Below are 17,600 nucleotides of genomic sequence, written 5' to 3'. Positions count from 1 at the left end.
ACTTTTTTAAAAACCACAATAACAAAGCCATTAGAAATGCTTTAATAATAATATTACATAGCACTACGTATTGCCTTTTGTTAAGTAGCATGGGATGATATAAAGTTTGATTTTTCAAAAATCTATTTTAAAACATTTCAAATCTGCCACCAGTGGCACATGCCCATATTCGCAGTAACACAAGAAGGCTGAGGCAGAAGGATCACAAGTTTGAGGTTAACCTCAGCAACTAAGAGAAACCTACTCTCAAAGAAAAAAAAAAAGGCCAGGGACATATTCAGTGTTAGAATACCCCTGGATTAAACCTCCAGTACTACTAGTATGGAATTTGCTTCAAAAAATCCATTTGAAGAAGTTTATGAGAATACAGATGAAGTTAGGCCAAAAATTGTTAGAACTGACAATTAGGTAAGGGATTTTAGTAAAGTACTATCTTTAGCTTTGCATATATTTACATATTTTCTATAATAAAAAAAAAAATTGGTCTGGGGATGTAGCTCAGTGGTACAGCACTTGCCTAGCACACACAGAGTTCTAGATTCCATTCCAGCACTGCCCAGCAACGTAGGAAATCATGACGATGAGTGTAAAATATGTAATGATATGGAATGATAGTCACTTTTCCCTATTAGTCTGGAATTTTTCAAATGGAAATCTGTCAAAAGTCACATATTTACCATAATGATTTATTCAATATTTTCTGTTCCACTGTGCCAAATTTATACACTACTCATTCAGGAGAGGTTTGGTGTTATGGAAAAGACTTATTAAATCAATTTTCCTAAAATACCATTTTTTCACAAAATGAGTAAGATGTAATATGAAATGATTAACATGTGTAGATGAAATCTGAACCCTGTTTACTTAGATGTACTCTTAAAACTATTTTTTAGTGGTACATTATAATGTATAGTTGTATAATGTATGGTAGGACTTATTGTCATATTAAAACATGCACACTACTTAGATGCCCTTTGACAATTTTAAGAAAGATTAAGCATAATTGATCATAAGCAATTTATGAATAATAAAAAATAAGTAGCATTTTGCCCAAATTTAGAAGAGCTTTCTGAAAAGTAAAGGGCAAAGAAGCAATGCAGAGTAGTAATAATTGTAAAGAAATGTGGAGAGAAAATTTACATTATTTCTATGTCCTTAAAATATAATACTAACAGATGTTTAAAAAGATGAAGCTTACCAGAGGGATTAATAGATATGTAGATATAAAAAACAAAAATTTCTAATGTGAGTAGCATAAAAATAGAAAGAAGCTCTAAATCCATAGGAACCGACAGCAAATTATAAAAAGTAGTCAAATGTAGATAGGTAGACTTAGCAATTTATTAACTTCATGTGATTAATAACTTCCTTAAAAGTATGTCTGGAGCAAAAGGTGTATGCATAACATGTATTTTGAGGACAGAATTAATGAAAGTAAATCAAGAAAACAATCCAGAGAATATTGAATACTTAGAGATATATTAATCCCATTGAAGAGGAGGTGACACTAGTACCATGGGTTTTATAAATAGTTTTCATTCATACATGTCATTTATGTATTCAGGTTATGAAAATGTGAAGTTAAAAGGTCTATATGGATATTCAATTTTCAGTCAATAAATGAGAATAGTCACTTAGGAATGAATATACAAAAATAAAGGTAAAGAACCACTAACGCGCACACATACATACACACACACACCCCTTTTGCAGACTGTAAGAACACCACTGTTCGGACAGTTGCTATACTTGTATAAGACACATACAATTTGTTACTAATGAGGACAAAATCATCATCTACTGCAGGTGAGTGAGAAGAAAAAAAAAACTTTACTTTTAAAAGTACATATTCTTTCTTTAAAGTTGTTGAAGAATAACCACAACTAGAAAAATAGCTAAATTAAACTTTACTTTTGAAGCAATGATGCCTGTATTGAGACCTTCACAAAAATGCAGGGATTTACTACATCTTGATAAGAAAAGAAGAATATGAAGGGCAATTATTTGAAATGTGCTTTCAACAGATACATACAACCTTGGAGAATGCATAAAAAAATAAAATATATAAACGTGTGTCCAGTGAAAAATATTGTGAAACATTTGTCCACTGTAAAAAAAAAAAAAAAAATTCTTAAAGGAATTTGGTAAATGAAATTAAAAGATCAAGTATACCTTTGAACCTGGATCTGTTGACATTTTATTCAATATAGATGAATAGTCTTTTATCATGCTGCATTACCTAGAACCTGAATTTAATTGAATACACTGTCTACCCCCCAATCAATCTGACCAAGGTCATTCTTTATGCCATTACTCTTGAAGCCACTGCCAGTCCAACAGGTCTGGGAAGGAAGAGGACTGTATGTTTTGAAGGGAGAGCATTGAGCCAGTTGGCACACAAAGAGGAGGAAATAATTCTTTTCCTTTATTTTTAGACAGGGTCTCACTATTGCCCAGGCCTGTCTGGAACTTAAGCAATTCCCCCACCTCACCTTCTCAAGAAGCTGGGACTCCAGGTATGTGCCACCAAACCCAGCTTGATTGTACAAAAACTTACATACATAAATACCTATAAAATAAAGCAAACTATAGGATACAATAAAGTAGAAAAGGGTGCTATGTATAAGAAAACTGTAACCCTTTAAAAGATCAGGATATGCCCAAGAAAGCACTTCTTCCCAATCAAAATAAATAAGTAAATAAATAAATAATAAACTGGAGTAATACATAAAGGCCTGGAAATGACTGTACTCACAAAGCTCATTACAACTAGTCTTCCATAATTTCTAAAGCCCATTCAAAGCCGAATTATTATGGACTTCTGAGACAGCATGAGAATAGCAATTGTTACAGTGGTTCAGGAATAGAAATTACATCCAATACATAACTTACTCATGTTACAATAATGTTACATCACAACACAATAACTTACCACATTAATGCTTAGAAATAAAATGAATCACAAGGAAGGGAAGAAGGAAAGTGTGAACAAGAAAGAACCTGTAAGAGAATGAAACTGCCCAACATATTCAATATTCACAACTTGTACATGATTTTACTAATCAACATTTCACACATCACAAAATTCAGTATTATGAAAATTCTTTTAAAATATGCAAACAAGCTTTTAAAAATCAACCAAATTTTTTTACCACAGATTATTTTTACCAAGCAAACAGAATCGTACAACGGCTAGAGTTTTAATTTTGCAAATATTGCCCCATTGAGCTCACCTACATAAAACAAGATCTTAAAAAATACTAATGAAGTTGTTTGCCCTCTGCTGCCCATCACTTCCTTTTCCAACATACTTAAAATAGTCAGTCCACAAACATCATTGGGTCAAATGTTTATTCTTATGCCAGAGTCCCCTGACCTGGGAAGACAATGACTTCACATAGAAAGCAGGGCAGAGGGCAGAGCTCAGTGTTGGAATGTTTGCCTAGCATATATGAGACCCTGGGTCCAAAACCACTATGAAATAAATAAAAGAATATAAAGCAATGAAAGTCATGTTTTATCATATTACTCTAAATTAAATTTTAGGTAAAATAGCCCCATCTGCACCAGCAGTTTTGCTTTCCAGTTTCAGTGAATGGAAAATTCCAGAAAAAACAGATCTGTAACTTAAAAATGCATATCATTCTGAATAACATGATAAAATATCATGTCTTCCCTCTCCATTCCACCAGAATATGAATCATCCTTTTACCCAGTGTATCCACATTGTATACGCTACTCTTTCATTACTCACAGTGCTTTTATTTGAATAATCCTTCTTTTTACTTAATTATTCACCCCAAAATGCCACAGTTTTGATTCTGGTAATTTTCATATGCCAAAGAGGAGCAGTTAAGTACTTCACTTAAGTATCATTTCACATCATAAGAAAGGTGACAAAGTACCAATACAATAGGATATTTTTAGATAGAGCACATTCATATAAATGTTATTAAAATATATTTTATAATCATTTTTTTCATTTAGTTATTATAATAACTTACCATGACTAATTTATAAATTAAACTCTATATAGATATATAGATATATATATATACATACACATATACATGTATGTAGATATATATGTTCTGTACTATATCATATATATAGGTTTGGTAATATTCACAGTTTCAGGCATCTATTGGGGATCACAGAATGGATCTTATGCTTCCAAGATTTCAAAACTGTAAGAAATAAATTTCTACTACTTGTAAGCTACCAAGTTTAAGATATTTTGTCATAATAGCCTGTGAAAGACTTAGACACTTGGATTATCTAACTGGGCACAATGTAACTACATGAGTCCTGAAGATTAGATAGCAGAAAGAAAAGAGGGAGAGGGGGAGGGGGACAAGAGGGAGCGGGAGGGGACAGGCGGGAGGGGAGAGAGGGAGAAAGAAATGACTACAGAAGAGTCTAAGAGGTGCAAGGTTGCTGATGTTGGAAATGGAAGAAGGGCCACAAGCAAAGGAATCTAAGTGACCTCTAGAATCCAGAAAAGGAAAGAATATGGATTCTTCCAGAACAATGAATGAATAAATGAAAGACAACCCTGCAGGAACCTACACTTTAGCCCAATGAGATTCATATCAGACACTGACTTATAGAACTATAATAAATTCATATAGTTTTAAGACATTAAGTTTGTGGTAATTTGTTAAAGCATCAATAGGCTAATACTTAAAGGTAAACAGATTTATACATTCAGAATTTATGCACTCTGCTAGTCAAAAGTGGGGCAGATAAATTATGTATTAACTTTGATTAAGCTAATTTCACAATTTTGAGAGGAATCCTCACAAGAAAAGATGAGGGTAGAACCAGCAGCTTTTCTGGTTGGCCCACAGGTGGCAAGTCCATGACATTTCTGCCCACCTGCTCTCCCTTACCTCCTCATTAGGATTCATGATCCTCTCAAGCTTCACCTAAAGATCAGAGATCCCTATACAGAATTCAACACTGACCTGTCCCAAGGTTTTTGATTCATCAAGGATCTTGTTTCTACTTCCCCTTCCCAACCCTCTCACTCTGGTTACAAAAGAATGGCTATTATCAAAACATTATTAGGATAGATTTTCATATACTACTTAAGCAAACTAATCACCAGCTGGTTTTCTTATTCTAAGTCATAAATCTTTAGGCTGTAATGTCTCTGCCAAGCAAGAGGATATTCTTTTCCAATTCATTAACACAAATTCTATATTTAAAATAAATACTTCTTAAGCTGATTTAAATAACAAATTAACCAATGGATCAGTCATGGCCCCAACTGACATTTTAATTAAATGTGAAGATAAATTGCATAACATAGCACTACTCTAAAATGTCCTTTAGTTACTGTTTTCTCCCATATTATGGTTGGTCTGAGGCTTCTGTGACTTACCTGAATGTAGTCTTTTAAAAATTATTTATTTTCCCGAAGTCATATGCTTCTTTCATAATCCTTACACACATAACTTCACTAAATATCAACTGTATGGGCATATACATACAATAAAACATGTATGTATGCATACATACGTACATATATACACATAGACAAGAAGACATCTTGTGAAGAACAGAGTGCATATAATTTTGTATGTGTTTATATATGTATTAGTGTATCAATGCTGTAACAAATAATCACAAACTTAGTGGCTTAAACACAAGTAATTGTTGCACAAGGTAACAGGCTCTTTAGTTTGTAAGAAAAAATGGAAAAATAAAGAATAGCAGCAGTTGAATCCTTAGAATAGACAGAAGATGTAGGGTATAGAACTATAACTTTGGAGAGAACATAAAAAGAAAGGAAGTTCAGGAGGAAATACATAGTACGATGCTTTTAGCAAGGCCCATGTATTTATGACATCAAGAGAAAGAAATAGCAGATGAGGTAATCTAATCATAGTCCCTTTTTTTTTTTTTACAGCTTTATGAAAATTCTAGATTTTCTTTAAGTTTAGGGGCTTTCAAATGTCAATGAGGGAAATGTTGAAAGGAAGTATCAAAACCCTAATCCTAATCCTAACCCTAACACACCACACACACACACACACACACACACACACACACACACACACCCAAAGACCTATGTTTCTGAGAAAGCACTTTCATCAACTGTGGTGAAGCATGTTCCTCAAGCACACATGTCCACTCATATGCATGTCTGCATTCACAAGGCAAAGAGGGTGCATGCGCCACAGAGTCTTTAAGATTCCTTCCTAAAACTAAAAATAACTTCCTGTTTTTTTCACGCTTTTCTTCCGCCTGCGGTTTCAGCGCTCTTCGCAGAGGCCCCAGCAGCGCCATGTTGGGACAGAGCATTCGGAGGTTCACGACTTCAGTGGTCCGTCGGAGCCACTATGAGGAGGGCCCCGGGAAGAATTTGCCATTTTCAGTGGAAAACAAGTGGCGCTTACTGGTTATGATGACCTTATTCTTTGGATCAGGTTTTGCTGCACGTTTCTTTATAGTAAGACACCAACTGCTTAAGAAATAGGGATGTTGTGATTCATACATTTAACAGATATGAAGACTGTTTTAAGAGGTGCAGTCTCTGAAAAATGAATCAAACTCTTGGATTCATAGCATACTGGATATGTTTGTAAATAAACTAATGACATGAAAAAAATAAATAAATAAATAAAAATAACTTCCTGATATGTAGGTGCTCAGTTTTCATGTGGAATAGCCAACAAATGCCCGTGTATTAGAAATTTGGCTGCCTGGCTGTGGTGCTATTGGAAGATGGTGAAACCCTGAGGAACTGGGCCTAGCAGAGGAAAGTGAGACCACAAATACTCTTGATATTTGGGCCCTATCCATTTCCTCTCTTTTTTTTTTTTTTTTTTGCTTTTCAGTGGTCATGAGGAGAGCAACTCTACAGCCATGATGCACTGAACCACCAAATGCCCAAGGCAACAAGGCCAAATGACCATGAACTGAAACCTCTGAAATCATGAGTCAAAATAAAATTAGTGTCTTTATTAGACCAGACACCTTGTTTACCCCTTTCCCCAGGTGAAGCAGGAACAAAAAGGAAATATCAATGATAAACAGGCTTTTATCAGACATCAAAATTGCCAGCACTTTGATCTTATGCTTCCAAGATTCCAAAACTATAAGAAATAAATTTCTACTACTCGTAAGCTACCAAGTTTAAGACATTTTCTCTTTTTAAGTTGATTTGCCACAGTGATAGAAAACTGACTAACACATATCATGCAAGGAATTGATAGATAATAATTAACAAATTGCTAATTACAAATCAATATAAATGATTTGAGTAAACACAAAATAATACAATGAATGAAAAAGTTGTTTTTCCCCTTTAAAATATAGCCCTCACAGAGATGGCTACTTACCATTCCATGGAAAAGCCAGAGGACTTTAAAACATCAAAGACAGATTTACCAACACCTTGTTGCCTTTTGTGTAGTTCTCTTTCAGTCCCTCACCACTGGGACTGGCAGACTGATTCTGAGATACAAGGCACATCCCCAGCTGGGTACAGTTGCCAGACAGAACTGAGGGTGCAAAGCCATTGCTGACATTAAAGGCAATGAAGAAATAAATAAGCAAACATAGTCTAAAGAAGTAAACAAGAGATCTATATCAATTGAAGCAAGACAAGAAGAAAGGATTTTATCTGTCAGGTTTTCATACTGACAAAATAATCCACAATGAGTCTCTCTGGGACATGCACTAATAGAAAACAAGGACCTAACTACTTGGATGGAATAGATGCAGAAAACAAAAAGAAACCTTGTTTATTCACCACTGTATAATTTCTACTGAAACAAACATTTTCAAATAATTATTTTCTCTATGTAACAACATACTCCTTTTCACCATTTGGAAATGGTCTTCCTGGCTTTGATTTAAATTATACTTTCTTAACACAGTCACAGCTACACTGTCATTACAATTTTTCAACGCAACTGTCTCTGCATTTGGTAGACAAGATAATATAATTGGGCATATCAGGCAGATTAGCACACAAAGGCAAGGGTACAAACAAGGCAAGACCTCAGAGTCAAGTAAACTATGCAATGATCAAGGATAAAAAGTGAGGAAGGAAAACGTGATTGGGCAGTGGGGAAATCACTGGGGCAAAAAGAATAAAGCTGTAAAACTCTTCCTAAGAAATCTAAAACTGAGGTTTTAAAAGACCTCAGTTTCCAAATGTGCACAGGGGTCCAGTTCCACATGGTTTGGATCTCATTTCAAAAGCAACTTCTCGTGAAGTCTATAGCTCAATTTGTCCTTGTGTCACATATCAAAGGTGTGGAGATAGCCCAGTGTCAGCACTGAACCCCCTCCAGGAAAACCATTCCAGATGAGTGCCAGGGTGCTGTCCAGGTATGTCTGATTACATGGTGCAGAAAATCTCTAAAACACCATTTCCTCAGGCAAACAGACTGTCAATCACTATTAAGTATAAAATATCTTTTACATATGTGTTTGGATTTCTCTTAAAAATGTGAAGTGCTTTGAGGTTGGGGTGGGGGGTGTAGCTCAGTGGAAGAGTGCCCTGAGTCAAATGTTTATTCTACATAAAGATACCTGGAAATACTGATGCCAGAGAAAAAGTGCAAAGATGTTTTGGCTACAAGCTTTGGAAATGCCACAAATAAACAGATAAAGGCGTTCTGAGGTATATACACAGAGTGTTCATATATTTTGGTAATACCTGCTCATCTTGACTATGAAGACCTGAGCTGTGGCTATGCCTTAAGCACAGGATGTATTATTAGTTTACATCATTGAGCCTCAGTTTCCAAATGGTATAAACAGAGAAGGTGAACTGGGCAGTTTCCTAAGGGATCACTAACATCAAGCAAAGTTATGAAAATCTTTCCCAAATGTCCTTTAAACCATAGAATTATGCTGATGGCATCAATGAGAAAAAGTCATGCATGTGTCTAAATTTTCATGTGCTCAATGGGAGGAAAGGACTCCTGGGTAAAGTGAGCATATTTGACATAGTACATTGAAAAGACAATAATGTTACTTTGGAGTGTTCGAATTGTAAAGACCACAGATGAAACGTTGCAGTCCACTGAAGCAAGTGATCACTTATATTTTATTAGTGTGTGTTAAAGTCTAATATCACTTGTGTTCTGATGTAGGGAAAATATATCCTATTCATTTTTTTTTATTGATGAAACATGTGAAAAGGCAAGTTTAAAAATAATTTTACAATCTAAATCACCGTATGTTGACTGCTGATTATTTAATTGGAAATCTGAAGAATAAAATATACATGTTTGTGGTAGCAAACATTACTGAAAAAAGATTTTATTTGTGGTATTTAAATGGAGTGCTCTTGAAAAAACAACTAGGTTCACAGGCAGCACGTCCACATCTGAACCACCACTGCCTGACAGGCTATCTTATCTGCCAAATTGCTCATTAGGTTTGGCAATTTTCACCTGCGCCTCCAGTTTATATTTCAGCAGGGAATAAACCTCAGTCTGCTTTTACAGTCTTCTGCAGTGAGCCTCCAACACCCTGCAGTAGCACGGCACCCCTGCACCACAATCCTTCAGCCGCGCTCACCTTGTGTACATAACCATTATTTTTAAAATGTCAATTCATCTTCCAGCTTTGGAAGCTACCTTAGCTTAAACAAAGCAGAATTACAAGACAGAATATGCAAAGTAAAATCTATATTATGGTACAAAGTTGGCTGACCAATAATTTACTTAATTTTTTACCCAAAAATAACAGGAAAAAAGAAACATGTAAACCATATGAATTAAATTTTTTAAACTGCTCATTTCAGAGACTATTGTAAGTAGAACACAGGTGACAAGAGAGCAGAGGATTCCTCTTCCAATTGGGTCTGACCCATCCAACCTTTGTTACAGGTCTGAAAGGAGAATATTCCAATTTATAAATAAACAATAGAAGTAGCAGCAACCAGAACAAAGAGGAAGCTGAGAGTACTACTCAGCTCCCTGCCTCCTCATTCCCCAGATCCCTGCCAATGAGCACTGTGACATTCAGAGGCCGATCAATACCAAAAAGAGATACAAAAAGAGATACTTTGTGGGCAAAAAGCACCAAAGATATACAACAAAATGTCTGCAACCCCATAAAACAACTTCTGATGGAATACTGTTTTTCATTTTGCAGAAGTAAAATATTCACCACCAACCCTGCAATTAGCTAGAAAATTACAATAATTACAGCAATTTTGTATCCCATCTCCAATCCAATTAATAGATATATGACCTTGTCAACATGTAATAATCGGATTGCATCTACAACAAAACTGGATGGGTTTTATATGCTGAATAGAACTTGCACAGTAAGAAGGTAATTATTTGAAATACTGAGAATACCATTTGTATGCCATGCTCTACTTCACAACTTAAAAGGAAATACAATAGAAATATTATTTCTATTTTCAATATATATTTAAATCAGATCTAAAAACTAATATTCTAATACCAGTTAATGCTAAAAGAACAGAACTATAAAGCAAAGATATTGGATCTTCTAGAAAGATGAAATCAATCTGTATGTTCTTGAGCATGAAAAAAATTACAAGATCAAGACGTGAAAGAGATGTTAATGTTATGGTGCAATACTTTTATAAAAATCATTGGTGTATCTTTAAATTCTAAAAACTAGGAAGTCAGAAAAAAATCTTACAAATTAAATAATACCATTTCAGAAATTTTTTGCAAATGATGGATAAAATTTAATTTTAAAATTAATAAAGCTTACAAATGATTAAAATGTTAAAACACTTAAACAGCACTAAAATAAAATAAAATAAATCAAATACTTAGCCAAAAAAAAATTTAGCAATACTATTTCCAAAAATTCTGCCATCAATAGGGCATTTCCAAAGAAAACTGAATCTTCCACCTGATGTTCTAGAACTTATATTAAAAGATCAGAGTTCTGAGATGAAAAGGAATCCGGCCACAAGTCTAAAATCAGGGTGCCTATCCCCAAATATTTGACCTTTTGGTAAAGTCCAGGAGAATCAAAAAATGAAAAAAATTCTAAAGTGAAAAAAGTACTTGTGTCAGACTCAGAGATTTACACACAAACTGTGCACTCTGGACACATTAAGGACCCACAGCAAAATTTTAACTTCTCTGAAAATCTAAAGAAAAAAAAAAATGAACTTTAAAAAAAAAGGTTTTTATTTTTTCTCTCACCTCAAAAGAAAATAATCATTTGAGAGCCTATAATAATTTGTTAAATTTTGCACATAATAATGAAACAAAGTCATAATTAAATTTTATTACTGGCATTATGGTGGGAGACATCCATGGAGAGCCAAAGTGCCCAGACTAGTCCAAGAAAGTCATAGGATGCCCTGGACAGCTCTTTATCCTACTTTATAAAATGGGGTGGGGGTGGGGGACAAAAAGTCTTTTAATTCTAAACCAAAAAAGTAGGCATCATCTCTTCCAAATTGTGCAACTGATGAAGGGTAAAACCATAAGTTTTCAGGATGATAAACACAGCACATCTTGATAAAAAAAAAAGCATTGAAGTGAAGAAAGTAAATCAGTATGATAACAAGTCTTCTGATACTTATAGTTCATTCCGTTCCATAAAAAGAAAGAACAGCTTCTAGTTTATTCCTTTCAATAAAAAGAAAGAACACCATAAGCCAAGTCATCTGACCAACAACAGTAACTTTCTGATGAAGGATTCCTAGTTGTTTAACTTGGAGAGAGTTAAAAGAATTGGGTAATACTGCTAACACTCCATTTATTACCTAATTTTTGACACTGCTCCCAGCAAACATATGAAAAAGCCAGATATGGCTAACCACTCACACCCTGTGCCCATCGTCTGATTTGCCCACCTACAGTTAACCCACAGTTTCCAATCAGCGGAACTTTTACTTTTTTCCCATTTCAAAACCTCCCCATTTATCTTATGCCTGCGATCCCCTGGCAAATACAAGTTGTGGTATCTGGCTTCCTTTCTCAGTACAAAGCCTTTACATGGTCTCATCTGGATGGTCTTCATTTATTTACACATTAAAAAGGCAAAATTTATTGCATATTTGTATGCTGATGATATTTGATCATATACTAATAATTATAATTACATATTATATTCAATTTAACATAAAATTTCAACTAAATTTTAATTTTTTGAAGAGGAATATGAAAAGATCATCAATAAAAGATATTCAAGCCTGAAGATATATTGGGTTAAAATTTGGGATTATAGAGAAAGGGGGAAGAAAAGTTTAAGGAGGAAAAGTAAGAACTAAACTTTCAAAATATTACAAAAACTGTGTGTCCTTAAAATAATACCTATATAAAGGATGATTTTAAACACATAGAAAAGTAGATAGAATGGTATATTAATTAAATGTAATCCATTCATTACATACCTAGACCGTCTTTATGAAGAAAATTCCAGACACATTGTTTCAACCATAAATAGCTCAGTATACTTACTAAAAGATAAAGTTTTTTAAAAACAATTCCAGGAACATTATTACACTCAAATAAATAATAAGTCCTTAACAACAAATACCAAATTAGTGTTCAACTAATTAGCACATAAATGCCAATTTTTTGTTTCATTTTAATCAGGATTTAAATAAGACTCACATATTATGATTATATGTTATGTCTCTTTAAAGTCCCTATATATTTATAAGTTCCCACTCTCTTTCCCCTTCACCGTTGATTTATTGAAGAACCTGAGTCATTTGTCACAAATGGTTTCCCACAGTCTGGATGTGGCTGGCTACATCCCTGTGGTGTTAACATGCTTCTCAGGGCTCTGAATTTCCTGTAAATTGGCAGTTGCATCTAGGTATTTGATCAGATCCATGATTAATTTCCTTGTCAGGACTACTGCATAGGAGGTGTGTTCTTCAATCAGGAGGCATGCAAGACTTGGCTGTCTCCTTATAGTTTGTTTGCTTTTTTAATGGTAGCAGTGCTTGAGAAGTGTCACAGCAATACCTGAGGACTTGTCAGCTTATAAAGAACAGAAATTTTCCTCTCAGGTTTGGAAGCTGGGAAGTTCAAGGTCTAGATAACAGCTTCTGATGTGGGTCTTCTTACCATGTCCTCCTCACATGGTAGAAGGGAGAAGAATAAGAGAAGACAGGTCATATCCTCATTTAGCAGAGTAAGAAGACAGATCTCACTCCTTCAAGTCCTTTTTATATTGACAAGAAACCATTTATGAGTTCAGAGCCCACCTGATTTAAAGACCTCCCATTAGGTCCCACCTGCTAACCCTGTTGCATTGGTGATTAAGTTTCCAATATTGGGGAGACACATTCAGACCTCAGCAAACATCAATACCTAGAGCCATGATTTCACCAGTAGTTGCAAAATAGTAATATTCAAATTTTATCATTACTTCTTCATGTATTACCTGGAAAATTCATATAAAAACAAACTGCCTTCTTAGATACTATTTCACTATTCAGTGATTCCACTCACATGGGAAATGCCAAATAGATAGCTGATTCCTTTATCTGTTTTCTAAAAAAGTTGATTCACTAGCATGCTTTACCTAGCTTGCTTGCATATTTATCAACATTATAAATTCATGAATTTATTGCTGTTACTATCCTTACTAATGTTCTAATTGTAACATCTTTGGCCAGCAGGCTTAAAGTTGGTCCTCAGAGACAACTCCAGTAATATTCCAGAACTTCCTTATTTTCTGATATGATGGAATTACCTCATATTATCTATCTTACACCCTTTTCTGTTCAGACCTAAATTCAGCCACTTCTCCAAAGAGCTCTGATCTCTGCGAATGGGAAATGCTACTTCCAGAACAAAGAAAGAACATGAAAAAGGCTTAGGTACTGGGCTGATCTTTAATTCTAGAATGTTTCAGTGAACATATGCCAAAAATGGTCCTTCACCTTCCTTGTTTTAAAAAATAAAACATATCATAAATTTATTACAATGTCCTATCCAAACTGAGGACTACTGTATTTTTGTTCATTCTCCTCTTTTATCTATACTCCTTTTCTTCTATACTAAGAATTTTGTGTCCACATTATCAGGAATGACAGAATTAGAATACAAGTTAAGAATCCTAACCTGAAAATCCAAAATGCTTCAAAATCTGAAAATTTTTCAATGCCAACATGATGCCAAAAGAGTACAATTTCATACTTGACCTCATGTGATGGGCCCCAATCAGAATAAAGGTACACTAAAAAATATTGTATAAAATTTTCTTCAGCCTATGTACAAAGGTATATATGCAAAATAAACAATTTCATGTTTGGACTCAGGTAACATCCTAAAGGTATCTCATTATGTACATGCAAATATTTCAAAATAAAAAAAATCCAAATGCAAAATAGTTCTGATCTCAAAGCATTTCAGATAAGGGATACTCAACCTATACTAACCCCTCATTTATTTTATCCTATAATATCCACCTATCAATCTAATTAACAATGTCTACATTATCAACAACAACCAGTTTTAGAGTTCCTGTTTGTTTGGTAGTTCTTCACAGCCCTCTCACTTTTGCATACATCTTCTTTGATTGTGCAAATTACTGTATTGTACAGTGATTCAAAATAGTTACTCCTGGTATGCTTGGGTCACCAACTGGATACATATTTATGTTGGGGTGTTTCACATGTTTCGTATTTTAAGAATTATTCCTTATTAAAATATTATTATGAATCATTAATATGAATCAACTTTTGTTTTAAAAACAAAATGTGATTGATTTATAACTGTGTTAGATAAAATGATTTCAAAATCAAAAGAATAAAACAAGGTAGTGTGAATCTAGCTTGCATTTTCTCTCCTCCATCCTATTTTCTACTTTGCCCAAATATATGTATCTTTTACTCAACTTCATTGAATCCTAAGTACCCTTAGGGATTGAACCCAGGGGTTTTACCACTGATCTACATTTCCAGCCCCTTTTTATTTTTATTTTGAGACAGATCTCACATGGTTGCAGAAGCTGGCCTTGAACTCGGGATCCTCCTGCCTCAGGCTCCAGAGCAGCTTGGCTTTCAGGTGCTCTGGGCCATAGATAATTTTTGTATCAACAGTCTTTCTTTTTATAAGTTATATGATACTTTTGTTAATATTTGGCAACTGAACTAAATTAAAAAGACTGATTCCAGTACAAGTCCACTTATTGACAATAGGCATGAAGCAGCCCCATTCTTAAAATCAAAACCCTTTAAAACCAGTTGCTGGAATTCACTTAAGGAACTTGACAGCAGCGTTGAAGGTGCCAGGTTTTCACATGATCTCAGCCACCACTGCCCGTTGGCTGGTGTTGCCGCACTGCAGCATCCAGTCTGCTGAAGCACAGGCCAGAGCAGGACATCTACCATGGTGAGTTTGTTCCCAACCAGCCACAGGATCTTCCCTAAAGCAGAATTCATGGAGCAGAAAACTATTGCTTTTTCTTTACTGCCCCCCTCTTTCAGTTGAAAAATAGCTATATCTACCCAGCTACCTATGAGGGCTGAGTTGACAGCATTATGCTTCTGGCCAAACAGAGAGAACAAGAAACGTGCAATGTTCTCTTCTCCTTCCATGGGGCACATGGTCTGGACACTGAACGTCATTTGAGTCTTGGGCACAACCTTCCAAATTAAAGTGAAGCCCAGCTGATACTCATGACAGTGCTGTTTCCTAGTCTGTTCCACAAAGCACTTGAGAAGGTTCTTGGGCATGCTCTTAATTAATGTGTGTGCACACTGTGGATAGCACCCTGTAGCTCTCACAGAGCAGACTGTGCAGCAGGAGTAGGGAGAGAGGAAGGGAGGCAGAGTTCCCTTTGATCATGATGTCTTTCAGTGCCCCATAGTCCTTTCCAAGCACTGAATTCAGGTCCAATGCATTGGTCATTAAAGTAATGGGCTCACCAGCATGCATTATGTTTGTCACATCCAAGTCTGCATCTGGCATGTGAATCATCGTGGAGAGACCACTGACTGCATCTTTCAACTCATACAAACATTTTAAAATATCTAGGCAGGACTCGAGAGCTTGCAGAGATAGGTCAGATGCTTCCTGTTACATTGGCATGGTGGGAACCACAGGAAGAAAGGTGGCAGGTGACAGACAGGAACACTAAGAAACATTCCAAGGTCACAACAAACTGTGGCCACCTTCTTTCCGACCCTGCTTGAGGTATTCCGTCAACAGTCTTTTCTATGTAGCTTGTTTTTTTCATTTGCTAAATTATAATTTTTTTCTATTTAGGAAATTTATATTTTTGTTCTGATAATCACATATATACTAATATTTGTGTATAATACCATGATAGGCCATTTTTTGTCTGTTATCCACTAACAGCAATATAGATATTATCTAAAAATCATATCATTGTTCTTTAATTATAGAGTGCTTTCCAGAGTAGTGTTCAATATACTGAATTCAATAAAATTTTACAATAAAATTTCAGGTAACTGCAACTTTGGTTTTTAAGACAATACATTTATATCACAGTTTCTAAGCTTTGGCTATACAGACATTTAGGTTGGACAAATTTTTTGTATGGACATTGTTCTGGGTCCATAGGATGTTTAGCAGCACCCTTGTCCTCTACTAGCTGACAGCAGCATCCCCCACATCCAACCAAGAGTGAAACCAAAAATTATCTCTGAATACTCTCGAATATTCCTTGGCATTTCAAAAGCTGCTCCCAGTTGAGAATCACTGAGTTAACTAAATCAGAAATCTTTTCATGTATACAGAAAAAAAACTCAAGGCCAAATTAATGGTAACTTCAAAGAAAACAGACATAAGAATCTTATTTAATAAACTTAATACCCAAACTTAATCTTCACTATTTTATGGGGGAGAATTATACTCTATACACCCTCTGCAGCATCCATTGATTCTTTGTGGGGGGCGGGGGGGAGCATGACTGAATTCACTCATTGGATAACACAAAAAAGTTATCACTTTCTTCAAGGCAAAAATTAGGAGTCAGTTTATCTGAAAGCCTTTATTCATCATGCCCCCAGTGAGAGTTGATTATTCCTAAATCAAACAAATTGCAACTATTGCTGACTTCTTTATTTTCAAATCCGTAAATAAGGAAGCCTACATATTTCACTGATGGAAAAACACTAAGCTTCATTAACTCAACTCTAGACACTTTCAACACAACACAATGCCTGGCAAGCACAGACAAAATCATGTTTCCTGTTTGAACCTCAATAATATGGTATCAGAAATCATCTTAATACATAGATGACAAGTGTGACAGGTAACTTTTACATAGTCAGGAGCCTTGTATACAGTAGATGCTTAACATGTATTTACCCAATGCCAGCCAAGGCCATAAAATTTAAAAAACCTTACCATACAAAAATCAGAGCCTGAAAATAGATCTGCATATTCTCCCACTGATGGCTGGAAGACAACACATATGCTTGAAATATAACTTCCTTTTCTCAGTAAAAACAAGATAAAAGAGATATTTGAATTGAAAACAGCATTTAAATTTTAACACACAGGACCAGCCAAGTGCAGGTGTTTTAATGTGAGAAATTTTGGTGAGTCCACAGAAGACAAAAAATAAAAGTTGATAGAAGGTACACCATTCACATTCTTAAGATGAACATAAATTTAGCATTCTGCCAACAAAAATAACCC

At 35.0% G+C, this 17,600-nt stretch overlaps 2 protein-coding genes and 1 pseudogene across 34 annotated transcripts in view; 1 reads left to right on the top strand and 2 right to left on the bottom strand.

The window, feature by feature from the left end:
- Positions 1-17,600, bottom strand: part of PARD3 (par-3 family cell polarity regulator) — a 685,332-nt gene that overhangs the window by 397,055 nt on the left and 270,677 nt on the right. The window lies entirely within an intron of this gene.
- Positions 6,229-6,631, top strand: LOC306642216 (cytochrome c oxidase subunit 7C, mitochondrial-like). Its single transcript, XM_079107824.1, has one exon. The coding sequence runs from the start codon at positions 6,293-6,295 to the stop codon at positions 6,482-6,484; it is 192 nt and encodes a 63-aa protein (XP_078963950.1). The 5' UTR covers positions 6,229-6,292; the 3' UTR covers positions 6,485-6,631.
- LOC306641600 (aminoacyl tRNA synthase complex-interacting multifunctional protein 2-like) lies at positions 15,076-17,584 on the bottom strand (annotated as a pseudogene). The gene has a single exon. The product of its transcript is annotated as an aminoacyl tRNA synthase complex-interacting multifunctional protein 2-like (transcript).

The sequence above is a fragment of the Sciurus vulgaris genome, assembly GCF_902686455.1.
Source record: "Sciurus vulgaris genome assembly, chromosome: 12".
In the NCBI taxonomy this organism is placed as follows: domain Eukaryota; kingdom Metazoa; phylum Chordata; class Mammalia; order Rodentia; family Sciuridae; genus Sciurus; species Sciurus vulgaris.
The sequence above is the reverse complement of the archived record's forward strand: the minus strand, read 5'-3'. Positions and strand labels throughout refer to the sequence as shown.

Coding starts and splice junctions, on each gene's coding strand:
- LOC306642216 (XM_079107824.1), top strand. CDS start 6,293: ATGTTGGGACAGAGCATTCGGAGGTTCACGACTTCAGTGGTCCGTCGG.